This window comes from Netta rufina (assembly GCF_964035555.1).
Source record: "Netta rufina genome assembly, chromosome: 2".
Classification (NCBI taxonomy): domain Eukaryota; kingdom Metazoa; phylum Chordata; class Aves; order Anseriformes; family Anatidae; genus Netta; species Netta rufina.
The window spans coordinates 4487240-4502387 of NC_140124.1; the positions used below are offsets into that span (position 1 = coordinate 4487240).

Genomic DNA, 15148 nt, shown 5'->3' on the forward strand with positions numbered 1-15148 from the left:
ATGGTGTTGTGGATACAGTGATGGGAAAGATCAAGCACTCTGACTTAGATTCCTGGCTCTATCAGGAGTTTCCTTTCCATCTCATTTTCACTGTGCCTATGTCCACATGATCTTTGATAAGCAGTACTTAGAGGTAGCACAGTAGTGCTAGTTGCATTCTGAAATGGCCAGCAGTTGAAAATTACTTTAACATATTAAATAATACATCTTTTCTCTTGGAAGAGCATATGATAGCCAAGTTTTTATGCTGCATTCACTCTATTTATACAGGTTTTCACTTTCAGCTGTTCCAAAAATGTCTAGTTCTGAAAAGTTGTTGACATGTTCATTCCTCCATTTGGGAGGCCAGTAATATTTCCTTAAACCACTGAAGTCTGGCTTACGGCATCAATATTTGCAAAGCCATTTGAGGGCTTCATATAGAAATAAAGGCACAACTGGAAAGTATTTTGCTATGTGAAGATACTGGGGGGGAAGGCAAAGAATTCTACATAAAACACAATAAAATACTGCTTTTTGCTGCTCACGGTTGCACTAGTTGACTTTAAAGGATCTGCTTTCATTTTTTACTGCATACCAAGAAAAGAAGGCACAGTTTATAAGCCTGAAAGGTAGATGGAACAAAAAGGACTTCACAAAGTCCAATTGCCCACAGGCAGTGGGACACTTCAGAGCCAGAAAGACTATTGGATTTTGTTATTTCCTATTGGTTTTTGGATGCCAAGTAAATAATGTGACATTAAAAGGCTTAAAAACACTTAAGAGAAACATAGGATATATGGAAATCAATTTCATTGTGCTAAAATAAGAAAAGCTACAAAAAGGATATACGGAAAATGTTACTGCAAGTTACACAGAGCCTTACAGTTTCTAAGATTCCATCTGCCTTGTATTTTCCTATGGGAGTGAACTGCTGTCTTCCTGATGGCCTAAATAGGATATTCAAACAAAACCAAAGCTCATGTTAAAAGGACCACAATCACATTAAAGAGATATCAACATTGTATATGAACTGAATGATGAACCAAAGATTTTGTACTATTATTATTTAAATTACTTAAAGCAAACAAACAAGCAAGCAAGCAAGCAAACAGACAACCTCTTGCATAATAAGCTAATGTTAGGTATTCAACACATTTATCAATAAAACATTTACTTTAGCTGTGTTCTCTCAGTCTATCTAATATGAATTACAAGTTTCTCTATAGAGAAGGAGGATAAACGTAGGTTTAAGATGTTAAAGACAGTTAGTTTTTATTGCAGAAGAATATGAGAGAAATGACATAAAAACAGAAGCAACAGAACAGATGTACAATATCATCACAGAGGAAATATTTTATAAACGGAAAACATTCAAAATATCATTGGAAATATCTTTGAATTTGTTGCTTCTATTTTAGGTTTGAAGAAGAACTTCTGGGTCCAGAAGCTTGTAAGTTATTTTTCAGCTATCTTAGTTGAGCTAATAAAAGAAATAATTTCTTCTTGCAAAACCTAGCTCAGTTAAAAATATAGTGTAGGATTCGGTACAGTCAAAGCTAGCTAGCAAAAAGCTAGATGTACTGTCTACAAACAGCCTAATTGCTTATCATTAACTAAGCAACTTAGGCAGCTGCAGGAAAATGAAATTAATTCCAGCCATAATAGAATATCCTGCAGTATAAACCTGCAGGAGTAAATTTTTGCTTCTGGATCAATAACTCTTGGTAGAGATTTTGCAGGAATTCTAGCCTTGATGAAATCCACAAGGATATTTTACAGCAATTTCAGAGAGTTTGGTGATGTCCCAGTTACTGGGACAGAAGAAATGGCATTTTCCTTTTCTCCCTAAGCCATTTTAGACTATATAAATACATCTTAAGGAAGTTCCATTTGTGCACTATGTATATGTATAACAGACTGTATAACAGACACAATTATAGCAGTGTTGTGCATTCTCCTACTTACAGTGCCACAACTGCTTTTTCATTGCCTCCTGCACGCCACAGTATGTCTGCAAGAGCCATGGTGAGGCATTTGGTCCTGTGCACTTCTGAAGGCTGAAGACAGCTGTGGTCCAGGAAATGCAAGATACAGAGATTATCAGTGTGTACTGAGAAGTTTACTTATTAGACAGCAACGTGCCCCAGTTAAAGTATGCACAGATTCATAGCAGTTTTTAACAATTGATATAAGAAAAAAAATAATAAACAAAAAAACACACTTTTTTTTTTTTTTAATAAAGAGATTATTTAGGTGTTGTAAGGCTCCAGCACGCAAACTCAGAAAATTATCATTTATGAATCTCAATTGCTTCTACAGTCAAGAAAAAGAGTTAGACAACTCTGAAGGCCAGTTCAAAAAATCATTTCAGTTGAACAGCAAGCCACTATGGTTACTGGAAAAATACACCAGGTGTATGACACAGTTGAATCCAAATTTTCTTTGAGGTTTACACATCTGAATGAGACACTATGAGAGCATTTACTGTGCACACGGCCTGAAGACTTCTCAATACTGGACTGAACAGGCGATAGGAGGGCTTGGCGCTGCTGTTCTGTATCTAAATTGCTCTAAGTGGGGAGTTATAACTGAAGTGGCCAATGGAATGTGGTCTTTCTGGAATCATTCCTTGGAGTGAACCACCTTAAATCTCATTCTAGAGAAGAAGGTACATTCTAAGAAGGTACCTTGGATCTCATTGAAAATAATTACATACAGTAAATAGAGCTGTATCTAGAATTTTCTGCTTAGATTTCCAGTAAAACAAACTCTGGGCACAGTGGGTAGGTCTCTTCTGCAGTCAGAAGCAAAATGAGAATTTGAGGGAAATGTAATTCATCTAGGTCAAGAGTTAACAGCAATCTGTTGCATTTGGGGGATCTGATTGAGTTCATGTGACTCACAGTGATCGTTAGACTGCTGCTATGGGTATTTAAGCCAAGGAAATGAAAGCTTGCTGGTCTATATGTTCTATGACAATAATCCTTTAATACAGGTGAATATTAGATGTGACACACACAATCTAAACTTGTAGAAGACTAATACTAAAAATGGTACCAGATGTACAAGTAGTGAATAATAATTAAAAAATAATTTTAAAAAATATTATAATTAAGCTCAATGGATCGAAGTTAACAAAGGACTAAATGAAGTATGAACAACAACTGGCACTGTTCATACGCAGATCTATAATCATATACCGAAAACTAATCTACTAAAAGAAATAGTAACGGCTCTTTCAGAATACATATTTATAGCTGGTTAGGCAAAAATACAGTTACATGTACTTTAGGGAACAATACTGGACATGCAAAAAAATGGACAAGATAAGTTAGTACATCATTAAATCCATTATAAAAATGTTTGAATATTCTGTTTTAGGATTGTTTTACACATTCATACATAATTTCTAGTTTATGAGGGTCTTCATAATTAATTTATTTTTTAAGCTTTGATTTCTTAACTTATTTTCAAATCTACACCATAATGTTCCTACTTAGCAATAAACTTTAACTAAAATACCTTTTGCAGTAAACATTGTTCTTTACATTTTTTAAATAAGGTAAGTAAGATTCCAAAGTGGTGACCTAAAATATTATCATAACTGACCCAGTACTGGTCTGTGGAGTCCCACTGATTCTGATTCATTTACGTGCTTGGCTTGGAACATACACAATGATGTGCAAAACTATTGAAGGCTTAGTTGTATGTTGATCCCAGACACGTAAGCAATGATGCCAGCACCACATTTCCTACAAATTGCATTTTGTGAAGTCTTCCAGTACCTCCTGTTATTCTAAATTCCAAGTTGTGAATTGAGAAATAAACAACTTTGAAACCAAAACTCAGAAAACTAGCAGAAAAGTAGCACATCGGAGAATAAAACCCAACTTATATGAGCCTTTATATATTGCATGAAGTAGACTACAGATCCATCTCCCTGTAAAACACAAAACTGAATTTTTCTCTACTGGTTTCAGGAATGGCAGTCTTTGAAATTCAGATATTATCAGTCATGGGAGATGATATCAAAACCTGTTCCCAGCATTTGAGTAAAAGATCTAATAACTGAAAGACCAAACAAGAAACACCAAAGATCAAAAAAATTAAACACCCTTTCAATTCCAATGTCTGTCTTGAATATAATATGCATTTAGAAAATGTTTCCTTTCTGAAGGATGTGAGATATGGGAAATAATAGGTGACAGTTTTCAAGTACAAGATAAAAAATAAATCACAGTTTTTTCTTATCTCTGCCTGTGTTCTAACACAGACATTGAAATTGGGATGCATAGCAATTAATTTATTTGTCTGAAGAGGTAGTAGAATAAGAAGGATACATGATAATTATTTCTAGAACTGTCAAGAAGTCTGAAGTCAAACACTTATTGTGAAGTGTCTAACACTTTGAAAATTTAGGTTAGAATTAAATAGGAATACTAATCCTCTAATTTCAAGCTCTGGGACTCCCCTTTCCTTCTTCTTGACTAAGAGTTTCTGCCCATGGCAAACACATCATAAGAAAAATATGCTTATCTTGTGAATAAAACAGTCCATCTTGCTCTTCATTTTTAGGAGCCTGAAGCCTTTCAGCATTTCTGTGCATCAAGACAAAGAGCTCAGCTGCTCACCTGAAATTCCTTGGAGACTTTTGGCATACTTTAGCAGCATTTTTCATATACAAAATATGTAAAAACAAAATACTTTAAAATCATGTGCATAATTGGAGGAGAGAAAAAGGAGAGGCAAATACTCCCAAGTACACAGGATAGGTAGTAGCTGGCATGAGCTGGGGCACTTATAGGTTAAGCAATCTGGCCTCAACCCACTTATTTGGGTGCTACATGTTTCCATGACATTTACCATTACTTCATCATGATGAAAGAGTAAAAAGTTAACAGCTTTAAGGGTGTTACTAAAGGGTGATTTGAGACTCAAGGGGCTCAAAGAGCAGATAATCAAAGGCTGTCTACTTCTGTGGAGATTCTTGGTCATAATATCTAAACGTGTATTGATTTTCTGCCTTGAAAAATCTATCATCATTATAATCTGAGTTAGAATAATTGTTGTACTGCTAGCTAATTTTTGCACCAATCAGCAGGTTATTTCTGAGTTGATATATTACTAGTTGGAAAATATTTGCAAAGTTCGAATAGTTTCTCCCTGTACTGTTAATAACTTTATTCCTCTATATCTCAAATGAATGATCTCTGTATTCCCATAAATAAATAAATAAATAAATAAATAAATAAAAATAAATGTGCAAATACTCATTGACTGAATTCTTGAGAAAATTCTCAAACTATTGTCATGACTTTTAAGATATTTTGTAAGCATTGTTAGTTAATTTTAAACATCTGCTCTTAAATGTAGGCTATGTAGGTGGATTACAGACAGATGTGATGTTCTGAAAGTACCGAATAGAAAAAGGAAGAGGAACTAAACTACATAATATTATAGAATTAACACGTTATTACACTCTGAATATGTTTCATAGCACTGAACCCATCTCTTTATCAGTCTATTCTAATTATCCGGAAGTGACTTTAAAGAACAGCTAATTTTGAAGTGAGGAATTCATAGCATCTCATTCGCTTGGACCCTTTTCTTGAGGTCCACAAGCAGTCAGTGTTGCTAATACCTAGCAACAACAACAGTAGCAGACATTGTAAAACTTTCAATATTTTATTTAGATTTTGAGCCTGATTCTCAATGTTTCTAATGCCTTACATTGAGGCATCTCATTTCAGGACTGCCTACCAACTATGACTTCTGGACTTGTGCACCTGTGCAGGCCTCTTAGGCCCTGGTAATCTTTCGATTAATTGTCACCTCTCATCCTTAGTGCTAAAACAGATAATGATTTCCACTACTGATAAAAACAGCCCAAGCAATTAATTTACATCAAGTGTCAGACACCTAAAAGTAAAGAAAAGTCAACAGAGACCCTATTAACTTTCCAAAATAGTTCCAATCAGAAAAGGTGGGCATTCAAGGCCAAATTTTTACATATGAAGGAACCTTTTACATTCCAAGGTTGCTTTATGAAGTCCAAGTGAAATATCATCACAAAAGTTTTTCTGCTGACTAAATCACTGTCACTGTGTCACCCACAAAGAACAGGAGGTAGTGGCAATGTAAACCAGTAAAATACTGTTATTCATAATGAACAAACTGTACCTGTAAAGCGCAGGAACGGTTTGTGATTTATTTATTTTTTTCTGTTTCTTAATGGACTTAATTGTTTACTGCAAAACAACAAACAAACAAACAAACAAAAAGGCAAACACAGCAGGCCTGTTCATAAAGTAATTTTTTACTATTCTCCAACTTTCCATTGAATAAGTTCTGCTTGCGTAGCAAAGTGACAAATGTAGGAATATTGTCAGAATAGCAGTATAAGCAATTTTCCTTAATGCTAACATTACTTAAAATTATTTCTACAAAGTAAATGGAAAACTCATACAGAATTTAAATTCTGTTAAGTGTTTTACTGTGAAAGACAAAACACAGCTGTAAGGAACAACAACAAAAAAAAATAATCAAACTTTTAAATTTGATCCTTATTGAGATTCTTGGTGTCAAAAATTGCATGAATTTCATGGTCTTTCAAATCTTGATTACATTTCCATTGAAATCACATCTCTATGGAATCTCAAAGTTAAATAATTTTAATTGTCCACAATTCAAGCTGTTGGTAATTTCAAAAATAAAACACAAACCTTTAAATTTCTACAGTTAAAAGAGAAGTAAATGCAAAATTCACAAGCTACCTTAATTCTCTCTCAGAGACAAAGAAAAGCTCAATAAGTTCAAATTCAAAAAGGTTCCTGGGTGGTTGCATCACAGAAAAACTTTTTTTCGCTTCTGTACAGAAAAGCCTTCTATTATCAATTGACTTACCGAGCATCTTTATTCCTGTTACTGTCTCCAAAGATAAGCTGCTGTAGGACACATGCTTGAACTGCTGCCAGCACTCCACATGGGCCACCCTGAGGGAAATAGTAGGACACTTCATGAGCAAAACACTTTGCACTGTTTGATGCTAGAGAAAACTATTTTGCAAGCCATGTGTTTGCATTCAGGTTTAATCCATCCTTTCATCCCTCTTCCTATCCATGACTTTGCAATGCTCTCTGTTGCTCTCTGTTTTTTTGCAAGCCACTGAAAATCAGTATTACTAACTGGTATTGTGTTTCCCATCTATTTTTCCTGAAAATAACTAGAACATGCCACACTGATATCTATAATATCAAAGGAAATTTTTGTGTTTTTAAGTCTGTTCTGTGATCATGCAAGCAAACAAAAGATCTCCTGATTCCTATTGAGCCAAAAACTACCTTCACTTTTAGTTAAAAAACAAAACAAAAACCACAATCTGACTGTTTTCTGAAGGGTGAAATTAAGCCTTTCCCTTTAAACTCCTCTGAGGTCCATGCCTCCCCTCAAATTCCCACTTCCATCACTAAACAAACATTTCAGTTTTATGTATAGTCCTTTGCACTGGGAAGCTGTCTCACTGCAGAAGAGGAAGAAAATGAAAGAATTTGTACCTTCAAAAAATCAATGTTGGAAAAATCACAATACCAAGACATACAATTTTAACATGAAACGTTATGGAAAACTGATTAATGGCCATTGTGACAGACTGTGGAATGGTGTAGCAATGCATCTCCTTCTCCTTTCATATTCCCTGCCACCCAGCTTATCTTATTCCACTGAATGACTGAGACCTGTTCCTATATGTTAACTGTATGGCAAGGGCAGCAGCACAAGTTGACCTGAGAAGGAAATGGTATGTCCTCTTCTCACCTAGGGTACATCATCCAACACAACTCTCCTTCCTTTGTCACTCAGTTGTCTCCCAGCCACCCTCTATTCTATTATTTGTTCCAGTAGTTTGTTGAGGAGACACAGAAAAGTCATCATTTGTCTGGAACACCTATGTGCAGATGGAGCAGGCTCAGCAGGTCATAAGACTAACATCATGGATACCACAACACCACATTTACCACATTGGTAGTGCTGTCAGTCACTGCAACTTAACAGAATCAACATAATAAATCCTACAGAAGCTCTCCCATGTGTCTGTCAGCACATGCTACCATTCCCACAAATGGGTTCATTCTTGACATTAAAGTCTATTACTTAAACTCAGGGCCGCCCTAAAATGACATCACATAGAAGCTGACATACTGATGCTAGCTTTGTCTGCCAAGGTGAAGTAAGATAAATAATGAGGATAAGAAAGCACAGAACACCCAGAAGATTCTCTGGAAAGTTTATGCTCAGATTTCAGCCCGTGTCAAATCTATGCTGCTGTTACTGTCCATAACATGACCCAGGATCACACTGCTTTCCCCGTGATTTCCTGCGTAGAGCACAGAATCACAGGCTGGTTGAGCTTGGCAGGGACCTCAAGAGGTCATACAGTTCAAGCCCCCCACTCAATAAGGGCTACATTGAGCATGTTGTCATGACACAATCACATAACAAAGGTCCTATAATCCAAAAATAAATTAGATATTGATACCTTCTATTTTCTCATTTATATTATACATATACTATTTCTCTATAGTTATCTACATATCTAATGAGCGAATTTTCTGAAATATATTAAGGAAAAAGCAAGGTTTACTTCAGCCCACCAAAAAGCCTCTCAGTCCAAATTAATAATAGTAATAATAAAAAATAAAAAATACAGGAAACATTCTATATATGTTCTTATAGAACCACAAAAACCTAATGTAAGGATAGAATTAAAAAAATCTTTCAGCTGAAATGAATTTTGGAAGTGAGGAGGAATATATTCACTATCTGAAATAAACACATTTATGCAGAACATTCTTTTTTTCCCATTTACTATTTACCAGAGCAGTATTACTGTCGTAGTTCCTTTTGGAGTTTAACTTAACATTTAATATCCTTTTTTTTTTTTTTCACTAGGTTTTATTTAAACATAAACAGTTATCTTCTAAGATCATCAGCCTAATGAAATGCTTCACTAGACTACATAAATTCATTAAACATCTAAATTATGTTTATTAGCTCTTGTCCTTGCCCCAGATCCTCTCTTCCTCTCAATTCTTTATAGTAGTAGTACATCATAGTTCCTCTCAGGCTATTTGAAGATTTTCTGCATCAGAAGCCTGATGAATGTTTTGTAATGAGGAGTTTACTCCTTCCCATGTCTCCTTTGTACTGAAGATCTCAGATCCTTGCTCTTAAGAGAACCTGTGCATGGGTATCACAGGAGCATGTGAATAGTCTCAGGGCAGGGAGGGGCATAAGCGTTAAGCTGTAAATCAGGAGGATGCATTTTTCTATGGGATCTGCACATGGAGGCAGCTACACATCACATCCCTTGCATGAGGTCCCTGGTCTGTCCCTATATATCAGTCAAATTAGAATCCAGGCTGATCAGCTGCCTGCACAGGGTAAGATCCCTTTTAAAACATGTTAAACTTTCCCCCACAATTCCTTTTTCCCTTAATCTCCACCCTGACTTTATCTTGATATATCTCCTTTTATTCTTGTACCTTCACTAGCTCTCAGCTGAAGTGGCTTGTCTTCCTCTGTACAAATAAGCCCCCCAACACACCGCACCCTTTAGTACCACTTTCTGTAGCTACTTTACATTTCCCTCAGAAATATTCTCTCCTTCTCAAGTCTCCTAACATGACCTGACAAGGTGACATCATCAGCAATAGTAAAAGCAATAATAAGCAGCAATAGTAAAAAAGAGAAGACTCTGAAAGACTTTTTTTTTTTCACTGCTGAAACACACAGTCTCTGTAAACTTGTTGTAAAAAGCAAAGATCACTTTTTTTTTTTTTTCTTTTAAGGAAGCCATTTACGTTACCTTTTTTTGCACAATGCCATATTTTAACTGAGGTATGTTATTAAATGTAAAACTCTGTATTTTCCATTCTTCACTGAAGCAACAAAGACTGGAGCCAAACAAAAGATTTTTTAATTCCTATTAAAAAAAGAAAAGAAAGAAAAAGTTCTCATTTTAAAAATAAGTCCGAAACACGCTTATGTTTTCCTGCAGTAGTTTGTAGAAAAGAAAGGAGTGTGGCGGGGTAATGACTAACTCACTATAGCCACCCTTTTCTGTTTTATACTTAACCGTAAATAGCAACTCTCAAATGAAACAGAGTAATTTTTTCCTTTTCCTGCAATATTACTTCAACTCATAATGCTATGTGTTGCTCAGCATTAGGAAACTGTTTATGCAGATTGTCTGGGCAGTTTCCCATGAAAGCATTACAGAATAATGTCTTAAAGTAAACAGCTAGAAAAGCAAGGGTTACTAACGGTTTACGTTAGGGAGAAAAGGAGCCTGCTGGGCACTGTATGGAGAAAAGGCAGACTATTTGGCTCGTCAAAGTTGTTGGTATGAGACAAATGTTATTCAAAGGTTTGATTGCTCTATGTCTGTTAGCTTATCAGCCTATGCCAAATTCAGATCTCGGCCCTGAACAACTGCAGACCACTACTATTCAGGAACAGCTAAACTAAAGAAATTGTATTCATTCTAAAGGAAGACTGAGTAAATAAGAACTCGCTGCTTGGTGTTTGCATAGTTACTCATGTCTTTGATGTAGAAATGGAGTTGGAAGAAATCCTCATTATCTTTTTTTTTTTTTTTTGTCCGAACTGGGAGAGAAAAAATTAAAAGTACATAATGTTTCCATCACTGCTCAAAACAAGGAAGATAAGCTAGGGAGGAACACTGATGAACCACTGTCAATTTAAAAGGCAGGTAAACAAGCACATGTAAAACTGACTAGGTGACTAGCGGCATTAATACAATAATACACACTTCTATAGTGAAAGCTGTTTTCCATGGTTCCAGCAGCTGATACATTCTCACATGCTCTTCTAGTATTTTTCTGAATTTTTGTTAGGCATCCCTACATTACTTTTTACATTACTACATCTGAATACCACATAAGGACTGTACTCAAGAGTGAATATAGCACATATTAAATCACACACAAGCACATAACACACATTAATCCATTGCAGCTTTGACTAACTTAGCAGAAATAATGTTTTCACACATCTATTTCTATATACCGTCAGTTAGTCTTACTTTTGCAAGCGAGATATCAATTGCCTTTGATACTGATACTTCTTGAAGCATATGCAGTGTTGAAAGATTCAGGTTCTTACTGACTTCTCCAGTTGTTGCTTCATCCTCAACATCAACTGAAAGTAAAAAAAAAAAACAACAAACAAACAATAACAACAAAAAAATACCATGTAATAAGTTGGATGAAAAACTTCATGTCTGTTTCCCCAGTAAGGCTTTGGGTCAGGGGGTTATCAAAATGACAATTAACACTTCCTGTCATCTGTTTTTAGAAAAGAGAAAGTATAGATTTAAACAGAAAAGACAGATAAAAATACATAAGCCACCTTTTGTTTGACTAATTCTTAATGACTTCTTTACACAGTCTTAGGAAGAAGTTAATTAACCCAATAAGTTAATAGCAAATGTAATTACTCTGAATCAAATAAGAATTACAAAAGAAGCACTTCTGGCTACATCTGCTCTAAAGAATAGGATGAAAGTCAAAATGAAGCTTGATGTACCTTACCTAATTCTAGGACATCTTTTGTCTGGTCTTCTTTATTCCAAGTAGGTGTTGGAGACTTCCTACATTAAAATTAACAAAAAAAAAAAAAAAAAAAAAAAAGTAAGTGTTCCCTTTAATATGAAAAGTGTTCTGGATAAACAAGGTCATATAGCTACACAAAAATACAAAGTTAAGTTTTACATATATATATATCCACACGTATAGACACATAGGAAGAGAGAGAGAGAGGTAGTAAAAGATGCAAATAAATAAAAATTTATTAATGGGTTTTTACCTTAGGTTTTAAAGTGTTCTGTACAAAAGAGCTCAGTCTCACTAACATTTTTGTATAAATAAATGATCTTAGAGCAAAAACATTTTCAATGGAAGAAAGCTGAACTTCAGGAGTTCAGAAAGGCAGCCAGCACAGCACAACACAATGCAATTGATTAAGGATTTCAGTCCTATTTCAACACTGATTTAATTTCATTTGTGTGATTTCAGTATTGGTCAGATCCTGCCAGCTCATAAATGGGCAGATTCTATACTGCCCTGAATTTCATGAAGATATTAATGTATGTGGGACCGCCTCTGAGTTCAAAAGATCTGTGCATAAATAAAATTTGCATCTCTAACGGGAACCAGAATGAGGTTCAAGCTAGTTATTAAACTACTTTAAATATCCAAATAATGTAAGTGGGAATCAGTGTTAGATTATCTTCCTTTACCAGGATAATTTTTTATCTGCTGATAGGCAACAGTTATTCAACTAACCTTGTGGTTTGTCTACTACATAAATGACAAGTTAAAAAATGATATAAACAACTACTAAAAGAACTAAGAACTTCAACTTGGCTGTGAAGCCAGAACTTAAATAGAAAGTTAGATTTTCAGAGGTAGGATGGATTTTCTCCTCCTGTGGAATTCAAACCAAAATGAATTCAGAACTGAGAAAAAGTTTCAAATGGTTGTAAAAAAAAAAAAAAAAAATGGAGCAATACTGTATCATTGGTCTTTGCTTTGGAAAAAAAAGTCTTGCAATGACAGTCCTTTCAAAAATAGTATGGAATAATTTCCTCAGCAACATTCCTTGTACGCATGATATTATTATAGCAACAACTGCTGTCATATCACATACTTTCCATTAATTAATTTCCTTTTACAGTGTGTGAAAGATGAATGAAAACAGAACACACACATATCACACTCATGACTTTTCTAGTTTAAAACCACTTTTTTTTAAGTGGTTTAAATAGTACTATTCTCACAGTCTTTGATACTATATAAAAATAAAAATCTCTTTCTCTATAAACAAGTTAAAGGATTTATACAATGAAATTTGCATGGACACGATTAACAAAAGTGAAAATAAATGAATCACCACATTACTAGGGATTCAAGGTAAAAAGAAATCAGATGCCCAACAGATTAGCATAAATGAGAGAATTGAGAGCAAATTTGTACAGTGCTATAAGTAGTACTGAAATCCTACGGAACAAAATAGTACTTTTGTTGTGTTATAGGGTTTAATAAAGTTGTCTCTGATATATCTTAAAATACAAACAGAACTCCCCTTGTTTTTTTTTCTAATGCTGGATTTCTGCTCAGATTTCTTTCTGCTAGTTACTCACTATTATTTTCATCTCTCCTGGTCAGGAGAGGGGTCTCAATGACACTGCATTTGCAAACAAAATGCTTTCAGCCAAGTACCAATGTCACTGAACTGCACAAGCAGAACAAGCAGAATCTAAATTTTTGTTTTGTCTGAGACTGAAAACTATTATCTCATGCTTCCCAGAGAATAACGTGCTTCCTCTTAGGTCAACTCATTTGGGTCTAGTTTTGCAAAAACAGATCTCTTAGCACTCAAGAATGCAGCACTACTGTTTACAGCTGCCTAACCAGGTCCAGAGGGCACAGGATTTAGCACTGACCTGTACTAATCCATACTGTTTTTAATTACCACGTTTCCTAACATGGGTCTGACCCACATCAATCAGTATTCTTCCAAGCAATGCCTAAACATAGCTCACAGAAGAGCACTCTCATTTTCAAGAGGCAATACACAGCAGGTCTGGCTCCCTCTTTGGTCCACCAAAACTATTCCAGGAGGCTCTGAGATCTCAAATATCCCACGATGCCATCAGACCATGCACCAATACAGGTCGCATGCCCCTCATTTTCATCCCAGAGGATGCATACTTTTACAGAGGATGCATCAAGTAGTTGATATTATTTCAGATCTTGAATAACCCCTCTTCAACAAGAACAACAATAAAACCAACAACAACCCACAAACTGGAAACAAAATTATATTTTACAGCAACAACAGGAGACCTGTAAGGGATCTAAAGCTAAATGCTGCATAATGTGAACAAAACCAGGATTCAATTAGAAGATTCACGAAAACTGTTCCTAGATCTATTTCATTTAGCAGTGCAGTTGTATCTATAGAGTTTCAATATAAAAGGAGGCAAAGCAAGGCGTAGTTACTCCTCTTTTTATATCAGGAACGGCTTTCCTACTGTAACACCATTATTGTTAAGGAAGACCATGACTTATTAGAGAAGTTGCTCATCCTTTATTTATTTTTTACTGCTCTTTGCTACGTAGAAAGGCCAGGATTTAAATGCAAATTTAGCCAACATGGACAGGTGTATTGCAAAGAAGTGAAAATGTTGCTCTGGCAATCACAAATGCAAGGACAGGATCTACCTTTTGCTGTTGTTGTTTCTCCTGTGCATCTTTACATTCACTTACCCTTCACCTCTCTTTCATTTTTATTGCCACCATTAGTGTACTGAGCTCCTCACCAACAATAAACTAAGCCACATAGTGAGATATAAAGCATAGATTTCCCACTTCATACATGGAAAAACTTAGGTTGATTAATTTGAAGGGATGATTTTCAAATCACCTGCCTAGGTGTTGCTATAATTATTCTGTCATAGTTGAAAAGAGCCATAAGCGACTCATGTATCTTTCTCCAGAATTAAACTCTGTCACATTAAGTAGTTAATAGGGAGACATCATGTCATACCTGTTAGGTACTTAAAACAGACAGTTGGTGTTTAGCTCTGAGTGACTTTCACAGCATTATAAGGGGTATGGGATTCAATTTGCAAATTAAGAACCCTAAATTTATTTGCCTACACACTTGGGTGTCAAAGCTTCCATGGAAATTGATGACGACCTAGTCAGTAGTCAGAGGGCTCGGGTCAAGAGCTTGGAAATCCCTTTAGGCAACTAAATGTGGGTGCCTACTTCTGGGAACATAGACACTTGGACTTTCATGCAGATACCTACATGTGGCTATGTACATTTGAGTGTCACAATCTGAGCTAAAACCAACCCGACTGGTCTCAGACAAAAACAATCAGGAAATGGTGATTTCTGAGTCTCAGTCACCACTTTTTCCACAAGACCTTCCTTTTGTCTTGGGCAAGAGAGAAGAACCTGGAATGATTTTAGGTCATACATTACACCTGGATCATATTTCTTTGGGCATAGTCTGTGCCCACAGGATGTCCATTGCCTGCCCCTATCCCACAACCTTGTCTCCAGTTTCTGCTTCCAAT

At 35.5% G+C, this 15148-nt stretch overlaps 1 protein-coding gene across 1 annotated transcript in view; it reads right to left on the minus strand.

Annotated features, from left to right (window-relative positions):
- The window catches only part of MINDY4 (MINDY lysine 48 deubiquitinase 4), a gene marked incomplete at its 5' end in the record, with an annotated part of 80298 nt that overhangs the window by 43592 nt on the left and 21558 nt on the right, over positions 1 to 15148 (minus strand). Inside the window, 6 exons of the mRNA XM_084306846.1 lie at positions 866 to 929; positions 1948 to 2049; positions 6886 to 6974; positions 9845 to 9961; positions 11084 to 11199; positions 11592 to 11650. Of these exons, the coding sequence (XP_084162972.1) occupies positions 866 to 929; positions 1948 to 2049; positions 6886 to 6974; positions 9845 to 9961; positions 11084 to 11199; positions 11592 to 11650 (547 nt within the window). The remainder of the gene's footprint in view (positions 1 to 865; positions 930 to 1947; positions 2050 to 6885; positions 6975 to 9844; positions 9962 to 11083; positions 11200 to 11591; positions 11651 to 15148) is intronic.